At 38.8% G+C, this 15,437-nt stretch overlaps 1 protein-coding gene across 1 annotated transcript in view; it reads left to right on the forward strand.

The window, feature by feature from the left end:
• The first annotated feature begins 1,760 nt into the window (after positions 1-1,760).
• Positions 1,761-15,437, forward strand: part of LOC103155424 (solute carrier organic anion transporter family member 5A1-like) — a 30,193-nt gene continuing 16,516 nt past the window's right edge. The window contains exon 1 of the mRNA XM_007577103.2: positions 1,761-3,218. Coding sequence (XP_007577165.1) covers positions 2,321-3,218 — 898 coding nt within the window. The 5' untranslated portion in view covers positions 1,761-2,320. The remainder of the gene's footprint in view (positions 3,219-15,437) is intronic.

Genomic DNA, 15,437 nt, shown 5'->3' on the forward strand with positions numbered 1-15,437 from the left:
GATCCACAGAGTCCAGATTCACTCGGCCGCTACACGCTGGGATCACACTTACCTGACCCAAAGAAAAATGCTGCTTTGATCATTAAGCATAATTAGGGAGCTAACAGTCAATACATAATGATAAAATTAGGTTTCCTTATGAAATTAGAGAGTGCTGAATACATGTAGTTTTATTATTCTGGGATCTATTGAAAGATTTGCTGTTAGTTCACACTACTGGCCACTAGAGGTCACTGTATTGTCTTTGCTTGTTGTAAGATGTATTTATAATCTTTGTGTAACATTTGCTTATTTCCTCTGAGCAGAAACAAAACTTTCTTTTCCACATATTGATAAAACACATTTTTTATTTTTATGTTTTGGTCACTTTTATTTATAGTTTTACATGAAATTGCATTTTTAAATCTTCTTTGCAACCTTTTAACTGCAAAAAATGTTATGTTTATAAATAAATGAATTCAGTTTTTATTAATTTACTTTATATTTTGCAGTAGGGTGGGATCAGTTTAGATTTGTGCTTCTTCGGGTGTAAATTAAAATTTTAATCTGTATTGCAGAAAACAAACATACACCATATGAGTGTGAAAGATGTGTTTTACTTTACAAACTGAAAACATAGTTTTTCTTTATGATTTATCACATTATTTGCATACTTTTTTCTTTTTATTTAATAGTCATATTTATGCTATTAAATATAAATAGCATAAATATGACTTATGCTATATGTCATATAGCATAGAAAGTTTTTTTTAGATTTGGCAAAATTTACTACTTTTTTGTGATTGAAGTATTTTGTAATAATACACCATGATTTGTTTAAGGTATGGTTTGAATGGGAAAAATAAACTGCAGGATTAATAGTCAACCTGCTTTTATTTTGAAATAAAATATTCGGTTTTTTTGTTTGTTTCTCCTTCATCCTACAGGAACTTGATAACCTTCAAGAGAAATATTTAAAAGGAGACATTTTTTATTTGAACGATTCTTGTTTTTATAATTTCACCAATATATATTTTGGTGGATTATTATTTAAATTTTAAATAAACGTCTAAATTACATCCTGTCGCTTTAAAGGCTTTAGGGCCGCAGGACTCGATGTTTTGACGGCTGAAAGCTCGCTGTGGATTAACTTTCAAAATAAAATGCTTGATTAATTCATTCTAGTTTTTTAAGGTTACAAAATATTATTTCTCACATACATTGTGCTTCATTTATTTACTTATATATCAATAAATAAATGCATTTATTTTAAAATGTACAAAATATTTTCCCATAACAGATTGTGCTTAATTAATTAATTTGCTCATTTATTATTTATAAAATAAATGCATTTCTATATGTATTTAACAGGTATCCCATTGTACTTTCAGCTTGATTCATTTATTTCTTTTTATAAAAGGTACACAGTAATTTCTCCCATTATAAACTCTGCTTTACTTATAAAAAACATTATCAATAAATATATTTATTTTTTTTTAAAAAGTACCAATATATGTTCAGCTGACACACACACACACGTATATATAATGAATTAATTGTAGGAAGTAGCATAGAAGGAAGAAAGTAAAAACCATTTAAGATAAAAAAGAGGAAAAGAAGGGATGAAGAAAACCTATTTACCTTCTATTTATTATGCATGCATTACGGTCCCTGTGGGGATAAATATATTTTGTTTTAATTGAACTGAAGTCAGATGGAAGAAAAAGATGAGTATAAAAGAAAGCTGAGAGGACCTCGTCCAAAGTTTTCTGCTTTTATTTCTAAGGGCTGATACTCTGCTTCCGGGTGTCGGAGCTTTAACTTGCCTGACTTGTTTTTGAAAACAGAGCAGCTGAGCGGAGCACTGCGGATCGCTGCAGTCCTGCTCCGTCCTCTCTGGTTCCCTCACACCGACCCTCTCCTCCTCTTCCAGTCGCCCACAGCGTCTCATCCCTCCGTCTGCGGAGGACCGCGGGAAGACCCCAGAATGATGCGCCGCGAGTGACCGCCTCTGCAGGGTTGCCCTTGACTCGGAGGACTTGGACGGGGCTGATGGAGGTGACATTGTGACGGAGCTGGAGCGCCAGGGATGCTGGCCGGGACCTGATCGGAACAGAGACCCCGCTGAGGCTCAGGGAAGGTTGGGGGTGGAAGTAGGGAGGCCTGAGTGGTCTCCACCTCCGGATCAGATCCAGCCAGACACAAGGCAAGTCTGCATGAGCAGATAAACAAAAGCCACCCCTGGCTGGTGCGACTGCACTGCAGATAAGCTGCAAGCTTCCTCTTCTGAACATGACGGGCAGCTGTGGTCTCGGACTGTGAGATTTGGGTTGTAGAAGCGATGGCCGAACACGAGGAAGCGGAGTCTCTCAGGAAGGAGGATGAGGAACCGGCCGCCAACCTCAAATCCAAAAGTCTGCCTGTCTTAAACGAAGCAGCTCCCCAAGAGAAAACCTTACTGGACAGCTCGACCCGGATGTCCATAGCAGCCGAGGAGAGCTCCGAGTTCATCCAGCTGCCAGCCCGGACCGAGTCCTTCCAGGCCGAGTCCCCGACCAGAAGCACCTACCTGCCAAAGCCCGGGAAGTCGGCTCTGAACAGGCCGAGCTCCTACCTGGACAACCCAGAGGTCCGGAGGAGTAAGTCCAGACTGGCTCAGATCCGCCTGCCGAGCAGGAAGTACCTGCGCCTCATCCTGCAGGACTCGCGCTGCTTCCTGTTCTGCATGTGCTACCTGACCTTCATCCAGTCGCTCATGGTGTCCGGCTACCTCAGCAGCGTCATCACCACCATCGAGAAGCGCTACAGCCTCCGCAGCTCCGAGTCGGGCCTCCTGGTCAGCTGCTTCGACATTGGGAGCCTCGTGGTTGTGGTCTTCATCAGCTACTTTGGCGGTCGGGGTCAAAGGCCACGCTGGTTGGCGGTTGGCGGGATCTTCATCGCCGTGGGCGCCGCTCTCTTCTCCTTACCTCATTTCATCTCCCCAGCCTACCAGATCCAGGAGCTGAACTCTTCCTCGGCCAACGAGGGGCTGTGCATGAACAGCAACGCCAGCGGCAGGGACCGGGTTGACATCACTTCCTGTCCCAGGGACCAGGACGGAAACGAGCACCGCCTGTATGTAGCGCTGTTCGTCATCGCGCAGATCCTGGTGGGGATGGGGTCCACGCCCATCTACACGCTGGGTCCCACGTACCTGGACGACAACGTGAAGAAGGAGAACGCGTCGCTCTACCTGGGTAAGGTTGCTTTTCGCCTGGTCGTTGCCTTCCGGCGCAACTCCGCTCAAAACAAAATTCCCGCTTCCAGAACAGTCTGAGCTTTCTCGCCTTGACTCCAATTGTCCAATTCTGGTCGAATTTTTGACCGGGCCAATCAGCGAACAGAAGAAGTTCGGAACAATGATGTTGATTTTCTGCTGTTTTAAAAATGTAGTTTTAGCAATGGCAGCGGAGAACGTAAACGAAGCTGTGTTGGCCAGACTTTAAAATATTGAATTAACATTAACAGCTGCCTCATTCGGATTGGTCCTTCTCTAGCAGTGGAAAATGGTTGTCAACTTCCGGTAAGCTTCATTGCTACGAACTGGCGCATTTACATAGGCCACGGGATTTAAAACCACCACAGTCAACAGTTTCTCAACAGCTTAGAGTCCAGACCCTCTGTACGAAGGGGTGCAGATCTTAACGTTTGCTCAGATGCGTTTTACTTGTTTTATTAGAAGCCCAACTAAATATGTTGAGTTGCAAAGGAGAAAGAGCGTTTGAGGTCAACTGTTTTACACCAGCGATCCCTCCCCAATATGGAAGCACAACGCCGTTCAATTTCAACATACTTTCTTTAACATGATTCCCAGTTGACATTGATTTGTATCTTATTATAATCTCACACAGTATTTAAAAGTAGTTCAGCCTCACTGTCTGTTCACACAAATGAATCTCCTAGCGCCATATTTAATTCCTAACAGGAAGTCGTAGTTGTTTTGAAGCATTGTGATTGGCGGACAGGTTTTAGCTTAGCGCTAAACTGACCCCTGTAGGTCTGGCATGTTTGAAACAAAGCTCAGTAGTATCATTCAGCAGGTTGGTGTGGATGAAAACTTTTCTTAAACCAATAAGGCGCAGACTATCAGTCTGGGGTTTCTCTCATTGACTTGGATACCTATGTTAGATTTTATACTGGGCCAATCAGTGAACAAGAGGAGAAGTTTTGAATGATGATGTTGATTTTCTGCATCCTATCTGCGGGGATTTACTCCTGTTTTCTGCAGCAGGGTCCAGCTCTGATTTCAGATGGTTTTAGAAAGCTCTCTGTTTCCTCTAAAATCTGCTGCACAAAGTTCTGCAGCTACTGTAAGCACATTCACATCCTACCCCAGAAATTCTCGCCCCAGTAGCCTCAAACAAACTCTACGGTAATTAAACCAGCTAATGGAGCAGGGTTTATGCAAGAGGCCGAGGGAGGTGGAGTGAACAGGGAGGTCTGCTGTGCTTCTCCTGTAGTCAGGGGCAAACATCTGAAATCCCTTCAGAGGGCTGGACTCAGCTGGAACTACATGTTCTTTTGGAAATGACCAGAATAGTAACAAGGCTGAGTAAAGTCACCAGGAATGTTCAAATTTATTTAATCCTGACCTGAAATAAGTAGAAATAATGCGCAAACATATGAGAATGAGGAAATGCAAATGTAAAGCCAAGCTTGTTCTTAAAAGATTATCAAACAGCAAAATTTAACTTTCTGTGACTTCTGAAGCATTTCTAGGCATTCCTCTTTAATTCTCAAACAGAGGGAAAATAGAAACTGTAAATCACTTTATGAACTATGAACAGCCTTTGCAGTTTTCTGGTTGATTATCAATCTTTAAAAAACCTGACCTGCCGATTCTAACTTGAATGATACAGACTTGTTTCATCTGAAGTTGTGCTAAACAAAGAAAGTTGCTGTATCAGCAGCAGGGTGACTCAAGTTAACTGCAGATGTGCAGACATGACCTCATATCATAAATAAATAAACTTCTGTTTATTTATTCCTTAACATCCCGGTTGTTTGTGTGTTTCTACTATATTTTAATATTCACTAATTTATTATTATTTTATTAATTATTTGATTTACTTTCATTTTTAAATCTCTTTGTGCTTTCTTTTGTGCACAATGACAATAAAATTAATTCTCATTCTGATCTGTCAGTCAAACTTCTCTCTCAGCAGAGAAATAGAGGATGGTGGTTGATTTAAAAAAAAAAAAAAAAAAACTTTGCTGATCGGCTTTACAAGTATCAAACGATCTCCAAAAATTAAGAAAATCAGGTCAGATTTTCTAATAACTTAAACAATGCTAGTTTTGTTTAAACTAGCATTGTTTAAATATTTGTTTCAGCTGAAACAACTGAAACAAATATTCAGTTGTTTCAGCTGAATATTTCTTATAATTGTATCTTCAGAAACTCCTGTTTTTAAAAGCATTGTTGTAAACGGGAGCAGCGTTTTGAAACTTAAAGGTTCTGTTCATATCGGCCTGTCGGTCAGAAATTGGACCTGAGCTTTTACTGATTCTGTAAAAAGATACAGTCTGGAAATGGAGCGTGTTTGTACTTTCAGACCTTTTTCTCTGTGTCTGTCTCTAAATATTGAGGAGAAATGCTCTAAAAATATATATAAAAAAAACAACTTTGGTGTATTAATGATGCTTTAGTGTTTCTAGCAGCGATGCATTGAGTTTAATAAAAAGCTTTTCAGTCTGTGCAGTCGGAGCAGCCTGTCGAGATCTGGCTGTTGAGAGTAACTGTCCAGATTTACACTGTAGAGATTATTAGTTTTTAATTTTTACTATTAATAAACATTAATCTGAATGTAGGCTGTAAAGAGGAGCTGATTGTTTTAATATGGCGGCAGGAGAACAGGCTTAGCAGGGAGGTGCTGCGCTGTAATCCTGTTGTATTTCAAGCAAAATGTGCCACAGAACAGGCATTTCATTAAGACCCAGAAACTGTGTCAGCCTGGAACAACAGAAAAAACCCTGTACATCTGTTTTAACGTCAGCGAACGCAGCACGGAAACTAAGTACTGAACGCTTCACAAGTTTTCATAGTTAACTTATTTTTAAAAGTTATATTGACATGAAATTTTCACAAAATGTTAGTAAAAACCCAAGTAATCCATATATAGAAAGAAACCAAAACAAATGCATTCAGAAATTAACTCTTTAGTGCCAAATGTATCATTTTTGATACAATTATATCTGTCATAAAATATTTTCCTCAACCATTTGCTGCATTGAGTAAATGTATTTCAAAGAAACATCTGAATCTTCTGATAATTGAGTCATGTTATCAGGCTTCAAAGGGTTAAGTTCTGTGAAAATGACACCAGGACAAATTATTGAACTGATTTGGTTTCTTTCTTGGGTTTTTACCAACAACTTCACGTCAATAAAACCTTTAGAAATATGTTTACTCTAAAAATGACGATATGTTCAATACTTATTTTGTCTGCTGCTGCATGTTTTGCATCTAAAAACTGAAGCACCAACATATTATTACTAAAATAATATGTAATATTATTTTAGTAATGTAATATTATTTTAGTAATATTACTAAAATAATATTTTTAATATTATTTTATTTTAAATAGTTATCATCATAACTATTTTTACTGAAATTTGCAGGATTTTTACTCTAAAATGTTGTGATTTAATAAAAATAACAGATATGCATGAAAGGAAAATGTTTGGCTGGTTTTGGTTTACTCTGCTAGTAAATCTCAAAACACTGAGAGGTTCTAGAGGAGAAAGGATCTGACGTTATTTATTACTCTTTAAACTTGTGCAGACAGAGAGGAGAGCCGCTCTCCCCGCCATGTTGACTGGCTCCCACAAGGTTTTTGTCTTCCTGGATCCACTCGACCCGAATCCGTTCAGCTGCTTCTGTGGCCGGTGAATGCCAGAGTTTTTGTCTCCAGTTGACAATCGGCGGCTGCTGGACGTCGCAGAGAGCTGCAGCAGACAGTTTGGCTCCAGAAACGCGTCGTGTTAGGCTAACGGCTGCTGACAGCTTCTCCTGTTCCTGGAACGCAGCTCCGTCTGTTGAAAATCAGCTTTTAGTTTTTCATTTCACATCCGAACAGGAAGCAAGTCCTTCAGCTCTGTAGCTTTTCATATTATGAAATCAATATTTAACCCAAAGTTTAATTATAAATGCATTTCTCAGTAGATAACCTCCAGATTAGTGCCACATTCATTGGTTGGCTGATTAATCGTGCCGATTATTTGCTATTTTGAAATAATCTGCTAGAAAAAAAACAATGAAACAGTCGGAGTTGGATTTAAATTCAGAAGGAGACACATAGTAAACTCTTTAGCATATTTCTCAGTTTTCATAGAAGCTTTTTTAAAGTTTTTACTTCACCAATGGGACAATTTAGGCTTTTTTTCCTATCTAAAGTGGCCCCAATATGCCGTCATTTATTATGTTTCACCTCTGAATTTGTAACTGTGAAGACTTAGCAAGGATCAACGGCTAAGTCTTAGGTGCCTTGTCTTGTAACATCTAATTTCCCTGATAAATAAATTTTTTGGACTGCAGTGTATTTAAACAGATATTTGATCAGGTTAAATCAAAAGCAGCTGGTTTAAACTCCACGTTTAGAGCCTTTGGTTTCTCTAGTCAGCAGGAATTTAGTTTTGCTGCCTCTCTTTTGGTTTTTGATGCATTTTCTGAATTTCCTGGACGCGTTTTAAATGGTGGAACCTCTTTGCAGCTTTTATAGAGTCATTGTTTTATATCTGATTCATTGCATGAGTAGAAACCTGAAGTGTGTCTGAAATCGACCGCACACAAAGAGCTGACTGTACATTCATTGGCCTCTTATGCTACTTAGCCTACTGGGTTTATTACATTAGTTGCAGAGCTTGAGATAAGTGACGACAGATTATGGATTTATTTAATCTGAAGCCATATTGTGGAATACTACACACAGACAGTTTACTGACCTGCTTTACCTTTTTAAACCTTTTAAATATAGAAGAAAGGAACAGATTTCCTGACACAGACTTGTGTCGACTCTGAATCAAAGTGTCCTTCTGATTTATTTTTTTTCTGTAGAAAATGCTGACTGGGACAAAAGTTTGAAATAAAGATTCATGTAAATCTTAGACCACATGGCTGAGCCTACTGGGAACATGGCCAGCAGCAACACAAAGAGGCCTTTTATTTTCAGATCTGGGTTTTATGTTGGGCGACTTAAACAAAGAATCCAGCTGCTGGTGCGTTTGCATCAGCTTTCAGAGCTCCACAAACACTAACGGTTCTACTTTTAAAGAATGAAATTAGGTATTTAGAGCAGACGTTAGGAAGCAGAGGCCTCAGAGGTCTGGTTCAAAGACTTTTCAGGAACTTGGAACAAAGATTCAAATAATTTACCACCTGAAGACGATGTTTCAGCTCTACGAAACATCTAAAGTTTTACTAAATGTTACAATTTCTGCTTGAACTTCTGTCCCGCTGTTACTGTATTTTAAAACCTTTTACTAAAAAGCAGAAATTCAAGTAGATTTTCTTCCACTAAGCTTTCCAATTGTTTTAATGTCGCCAAAGGTGTCCGGAGCAGAAAATGAGTTGTGCTTCTTGGTGAGACGGATCTTTAACCTTAATGACTAAAATGATCTAATTTTTTTCTCTTGCTGTGAAAATGAAGTAAAAACAATTCACTGCGTCTCATTCGACGTTGACAGATGGCATCAAAATGTGTCTCCCAGGATATTTTCCTTGTTTCCACTGCCACAGTTTAAGGAACCATGACTTTACAGATCATTAGATTCGACACTTTTGTGTCAACATTTTGCACGTCAGCATCTCAACTGAAGTTCAGGTGAAACGAGAAAAGGCAAAGTCACTGATGTTCCTGTCATTTTGGCTGATTTGAGCTTTTTTGTGTCGTTCTCGATGCCTGAAGGCTCGGCAGACGTCCGTCAGAATAATTCAGGACAATATTTCTTTGTGACCCCAATAAGAGACGCTCTGTTTGGCTGCCATGGAGGCAGAAATACTTTAAAAATGAATCTCCAGGCGTGGAGTGGCCCCGCCTGGCGTTAACAGAGCAGAACCGGGTTTTCTAAGTTCTGCTGCTCTGCACGGCGCCGTCACCAACAATACTCAGTAATGAACATCATCCAATGTTGCTGTTTAACTAGATTTAGGTTTAAAGTAGATTACAGCAGCTTTTGTTTCTTGAGTTTGGTGAAGCTTTGTCAGAAGACAGAGACGTTGCTCTTCTGTCAGTTGGATCCCATAAATAAGGAATTATTACAGAGTGACCCATCATGGAGTAAGATGGGTAAATAAATGTGATTTCTGCAAGTCCCAAAATATACAATGCATTTGGGTTTGTTACTTACTTTACCCTGAATCCATAAGTTATAAAAACATTCTGACTATGCTTAGTGATGGACTTTTATTATCATCACACAAAATATACATTAAACATCCATGAGACGCAATAATGATGTTTAACAGAAACCATGAAACACAAAGTTTTCTGATTAAAACAGACAAAAAACCTCATAAGCATAAACTAGAGTGATGGTTTTATCAGGCGGCATCCTGAGCGTCAGAGACGCCAAGAAAACCTGGATCAGGATCTGCAGCATTTACAGTCTAAATAAACATTTGTTTTTAAGCTTATCGCTATAAGCAATAAATCAATTAATTACATGATTAAGTAAAACAAGCTCAATAATTTCCATTTGCATGATTTATTGTTTTTCTCTCTTTCGTCCAAAAACTGGATGATAAAAGTTTTCATTCTGATCAGGACAGTTTTATTTACAGAGACTTCATAATTCATCTTATTTGATGTTTCTGTTGTTTTGTTTATTTATTTTGGATATTTAAATTGTGGAAAGTCCAAAGATCCTTGCTGATCCGGAGCTGCAGACTTCTAGTTTGGATTTTCTAGGCAGCGTTTCCAGAACTTGACAGATTAAGGTTTCAGTTTTCACGAAGCCGACCTCATGGTGGATCCTCATGTAGGAACACGGTTTCCCTAGGGGGTCGTTTGCCCCAGCATGGGCCACTGTGTCATCTGTGTAGCCGAGATGTGGGGCAGTTACACGACAGAACCCCCAGGCTCCATAACCCACAATGCAACTGTTATTTAACCCGACCGGCTGAACAGCAGCGCTTCATCCTCCATGTCCAGCCGACCAGCTTCACTCACAGCTCCTTAAAAATCAGATTATTTATGGACTCATCAAATTACATTCAGATCAGACTGCTTAAGCGTTTCTGAGCTAATCAAGCTTGATGCCCAAAAAGATGCACATTCTGCACATTTTTTACATTCCTCTGTACCGGAGTGAACTATTTATTTGGTATTCATGTTTAAATTTTGCCTGTACTGTGCAGTATTTTCATTCTTTATTCTGTTGTTATGTATATTTTATATTTTGTTTTTGTGTGAGTCATTGCTTTGCTGCTGTTTTACAGGAAGTTCTCCACTGTGGGACAATAAATGATATTTATATTTTATTCTTCTAAATCTGTTCTGACTACAATCCACATGTTGTGGAGCTCACCTAAAATTCATAAATGGACTTTAATTCACAATCCTCTCATGCTGTGTGTATCCCAGGTGTTTTATCTCCTTTTTTTTACCACACTTTTTCCTTCCACTAAACGTTCTGTGAATATGTGTTGATATGCCTTTTTACCAGCTTTGTGACTCGGCCTCATGTTCAGCCCCTCCTTGCTCAGGTGGACGTTAAGTTATTCTAATGTCTGCGGTGCCTTCTGCTCTGTTGTTATGGTTTTCAGCCAACATGGAAACGCTTTATGCTCGGTTAATTTTGAAGTTAAATAGTGAGAATCCATCACTAAACCAAGAAGCCTTTCATCATCAGAACACCGGACCCAAATAGTTAAGAACTAATCTGACAAAATTACATTTTTCTGAGTTCCTGTTGGCTTTAATTTAAATTATTTATGTTTATTTTAATGTTTCTATTACAGTGAACCACAAACTGTTGTAATAAATTGGCATGCAAAGGAAATTCCTTCAATTTTTGTTATGAACCATGAAGTTCCTGCAGCGTGGAAGGACTTGCGTGGGAAAATGGAGGCTTAAATGAAACATTTTTCTCTCGAACAGCTGTGTGCATGTTCTGGTTCTCCTGCCTTGAATCGTTTTCAGCTTCATCGGGACGCAGAGCTTCAGTCAGTTGGACTTCAGTTTTATCAGCCGGTGTTGATAGACAGCAGAAAGAGTCAGAGCTTCTAATGGCTTCAGATAATCAGGCTTTTATTTCTTGCCTATCTACTACTTTCAACCTAACAAAATCTGTGCATGGGTCTCTCCTAGAAGAAAGAATTTCATTAGTTTATATATTTGGGTCATTGTAGATAGAAAAAATTCCACCAGAAAGTTTGAGAGTAATCTCAAAAAACAAGGACATTTCTGAGCTCCAAAAGTCAAAACATTGCAGGTAAAAACTCTGGAAGTTTGAGATTAATCTAAGAAATATTGTAGAAAAAACTTCAAGAAATGGAAATGTGCAAGAAAAACGAAAATTTAGAAATCAGTTTTAGAAATGTTAAAAAACTTGGATGTTTCTGTGTTTCAAAAGTTGGAAATATTTGAGAAAAAACTCAGAAATTTGAGATTAACTTTGGACATTTCAGAGTTTAATCTAAAAATGTCATTCTTTTGTGGAAATGTACTCCTTTGTTCTTTCCTCAGTGGCTCTTATACCTTCGTAAACATCTTTCTGAAACAACCTAAACCAGCTCTGTGTGGCTTCACAGCCAAATGCATATTGGACAGCAGAGCTGAGAAAATGACATTTTCCTCCCTTATGGTTCAGGAAATTATCCTTTTTAAATATCGGATCTGGTTTCTTTTGTACTTTGACGTTTGAGACAAATTGTTCAGCTGTTGCCCCTGGCAACAAGAAACTCGCCAGGAAAGTCCACATCGGTTAAAAACATCAGTTTTCCTGTCAAACGAGTCCAGATGGGTTGTGAACTGGTTGGTTGGTGAAGTTGGACGCAGACTGCTGTGTCAGCGTTTCTCCGTCGACATTTCATTGTTCCCCGTTTCCCTCTCGACCCGGTCGGTGCGGCCTCCAGCCCGGCCCGGCCCACAAAGCCGCATGGCTCCTCGCTCAGCGTTTACTCCGCTGTTGTGTAGGAAAAAGTGCTGCTTCAGGGCTGCGTGTCATAAATAACCCCGAGCGGAGCGGCAAACAGCCAGGGAAACATTAGCCGATTGAAAGCTTACAAGCTTTTAGCTTGTTGAATGACTTTTGCATACAAACACGCAGCAGTTTAAAGTGATGCTTTACATTTCTGATCAGCTGATGCTGCATGGATTCCCTGGTTCGGGCTGGTTCGGGCTGCGTCGTGGCCGTCCGGCGCAGCTGGAGGCTTCTAATGGCGCAGCAGCACCAGAGGATCCAGGCCCTCCGCGCCTTCATGATGCAACTCAGCAGCAACAGCAGCGCTGACTTTAATCATTTTAGGGAACAGGAATGCACCGATTAATTGGGCCGAGTAATCAGGATCAGCAGATTCTCTGAAGGATCCTCTAACGCAGCATGTTGTTGGAGAGGAAGTTTTAAATGGATGAAGATCGAAACGCAGCCGTTTAGATTAATGCTGAGGAGCAATAGACGTATAAATGTCTGTCCTTAATGGAGCTGATTTGGACCTTAATTTATCACAATATTTTGTGGTACTTTTGTGGCCGAAATTAATTACAATAAGCAAAAAAAATCAATTAATCTGATAAATTAAAACAAACTTAATAATTTTCATTTACATGTTTATTTTCCTCTTTCTCTCTCTTTCTATCAGAAACTGGTTGGCACAAACCTTCAGTCTTTTTTGTAAGATAGTTTTGTTCACAGAGACTTTATAATAAATTTTATTTGTTGTTTTATTTTAGGTATTTAAAGAGACTTCCAGTGGTTCTTGGTGCAGCGCCCCCACAGGCGAGGAGGGGAACAGGTTTTTCAAAGGGTTTGGTTGCTTTTACTCAGAGCAGTGAGAAAGTATGGAGAGCCATTTCAACCAAAATTAAATAAACAAACATATAGGGAAAATAAAGAAATAACTGAAAGATAATAATAAAGAGCCGCAGCAGCTGAAAATGTTGCCGTTTTGGCCCCGGACCATGAGGTGTGACGGTTCTGACCGTAAAGCACAGAACCATTTTTGAAGAAAACACCATGGAGTCAGCTGGCTGCTGGTGCAGAAATGAAGGTTTGTTTCTGCTGAAAACCAGCTGAACTTCATGGTGAAGGTTTTGGTTTGATTGTTTCCTTCATTTTAAAATACATTTAAAAATAGATTTTTGGTTTTACTCAGTTTCTGTTAGCCTAACCCAGTTTCTGTTAACCCTAACCCAAAACTTCTCTGATGATCTGAAACATTTAATTATGAACAACCAAAACTATATTTCTTCCTTTGCTTTTTCCTTAAAAAAGAAAAAACTGGCGTTTATTTCAGTCATTCCTTCTGAGTCTTATGACATAAAGTCTCATTCAGTGAATTAAAATAGAGTAATTTTATTTATAATAACAAAACCACCTTTAAGCAGATATTAAACAAACCCATATTTAAAAAAAATATTAATCTGATCTAATATTCTAATTTTAAATGCCATGTTCTCATTAACTGCAAGTTAAAATTAATCATAATTAATAGAAATAAAGGCTTTCCAACATGCACCTTTGTGTAATGTAGATAATGTTTCACTTGGTGATATAAACGGCCTTCTCAGTAATATTTTATTGAATGGGTTTGGAGTCTCCAGCAGAAGGTTGCATCGTTTTGTACCTGCTTTCAGCCAGCAGCTGGTTTCTCCAGGCTGGAAACATGAGTCACACCGCAGCGTCGACTCAAACCAGATCCGACCAGATGGGACTGAATCTACCTGTTGTGTAACAGGAAGCATGTTCAGATACACTTTGTAACTTCAGCCTCTGGATGCGGCAATGAGGAGGTTATATTTATGTGTTTGAGGAGGAGATTATAGTTTGGATGCAAAGCTGTTATATCAGACTGTTTAACCTCTGAAGCTTATGGTCCTGGGGAAAAAAGCAGAGGAGTCAGAAAACTGAACTAAAGCATAAATATGTATACATTTTTTCTCGGTGCAGAAGAGAAAATAGCAAAACAATTTTGCTGCAATAAGACAATAACAATAATAAATGTATTGTTTATTCGGTTCAAACTGTAAATATTTGAACTGAATAAACAATACATTTAATCAGATTAAATGTATTGTTTATTCAGTTCAAATATTTACAGTTTTGTGCAAAAAAAGTTTAGTTTTGATGTGTTTGGGATCAACTTCCTGCTGGGTCTCTAGCATCTAGCTGTTGGTGTGAAGTTTATGGCTCTTTTTACTTCTAACAGACTCAGTTTGGTTGGGAACCAAAATTGCAACATTTGTTAAATTTTTAGCTGCTGTGGTTCTTTTTCTCTCTGCTCTGACTCAAACCAATAAAACAATTTGAAAAACCTGTTGCCCTCCGAACCTGTGGGGGCGCTGCATGAAGAACTAGTGAACCAAACAATACAAAAATGATGCTGAGCGCAACTTCCTCCTTCATGAGCTGTAAAGAAAAGTGGAGTAGCATCAGATTTTATCGGTTGTTGGATTTCTCTCTTGCTGTTGGTAAAAGACCACGAGCCATTTCTCCCGCTAGCGCTAGGCTAGCACGTTTGTTTTGGTTGTATTTACCCAGAATGCACTGCACTGTAGTCCACTTCCTGCTTTTGGAGCGGTCTCCGGTCCGCTTTGCATTCTCATATGCAGTCGAACAGCATCGGAGTTCACTTCAACTGAACCAAGACCGAGATCGTCCCTCATAGATCATGAATATTGTCATCAATACCTGATCTAGAGTTTTATTCAATATCGGGATCGATCAGATATTATTATCAGATCGGTGCATCTCTAAAATGACTAAGATGTTAATGGAAATGAAGCGGAGGTGGATAAAGAACCCAAAAATTATTGTACTCAAGTAAGAGCAGCACTACTTCAACATATTATCACTCAAGAAAAAAAAAGGAATTTGGTAAAAAGTCTATTTAAATACTGAGTAACTCATCAAAACATCAGTCATTTAGTATTTAAATTACATCCTGAGACGAACAAACATGTAAAACTATGTGGGAAGTTTAGTATTTTACGAATCACACTGAAAAGGATTCATATAAGTAACATAATCACAAAAACAAATTGGAAATAGAAAAGTTTCTTCCAACAAACATGAAACTTTAACAAAAACTGCAGGTGTGATTCTGTGTCTGGTGAATTTCTGGTTAAAACATGTTTGTTTCTCATTCAGTGGGCAGAAAATCCAGAAGTTTTACTCGAGTAAGAGAAGAAATATATCTTTTCCCCCCAAAAATTACTCAAGTAAATGTAACTGAGTAAATGTAACTAGTTACTACA

The sequence above is a fragment of the Poecilia formosa genome, unplaced genomic scaffold (assembly GCF_000485575.1).
Source record: "Poecilia formosa unplaced genomic scaffold, Poecilia_formosa-5.1.2 Scaffold428, whole genome shotgun sequence".
In the NCBI taxonomy this organism is placed as follows: domain Eukaryota; kingdom Metazoa; phylum Chordata; class Actinopteri; order Cyprinodontiformes; family Poeciliidae; genus Poecilia; species Poecilia formosa.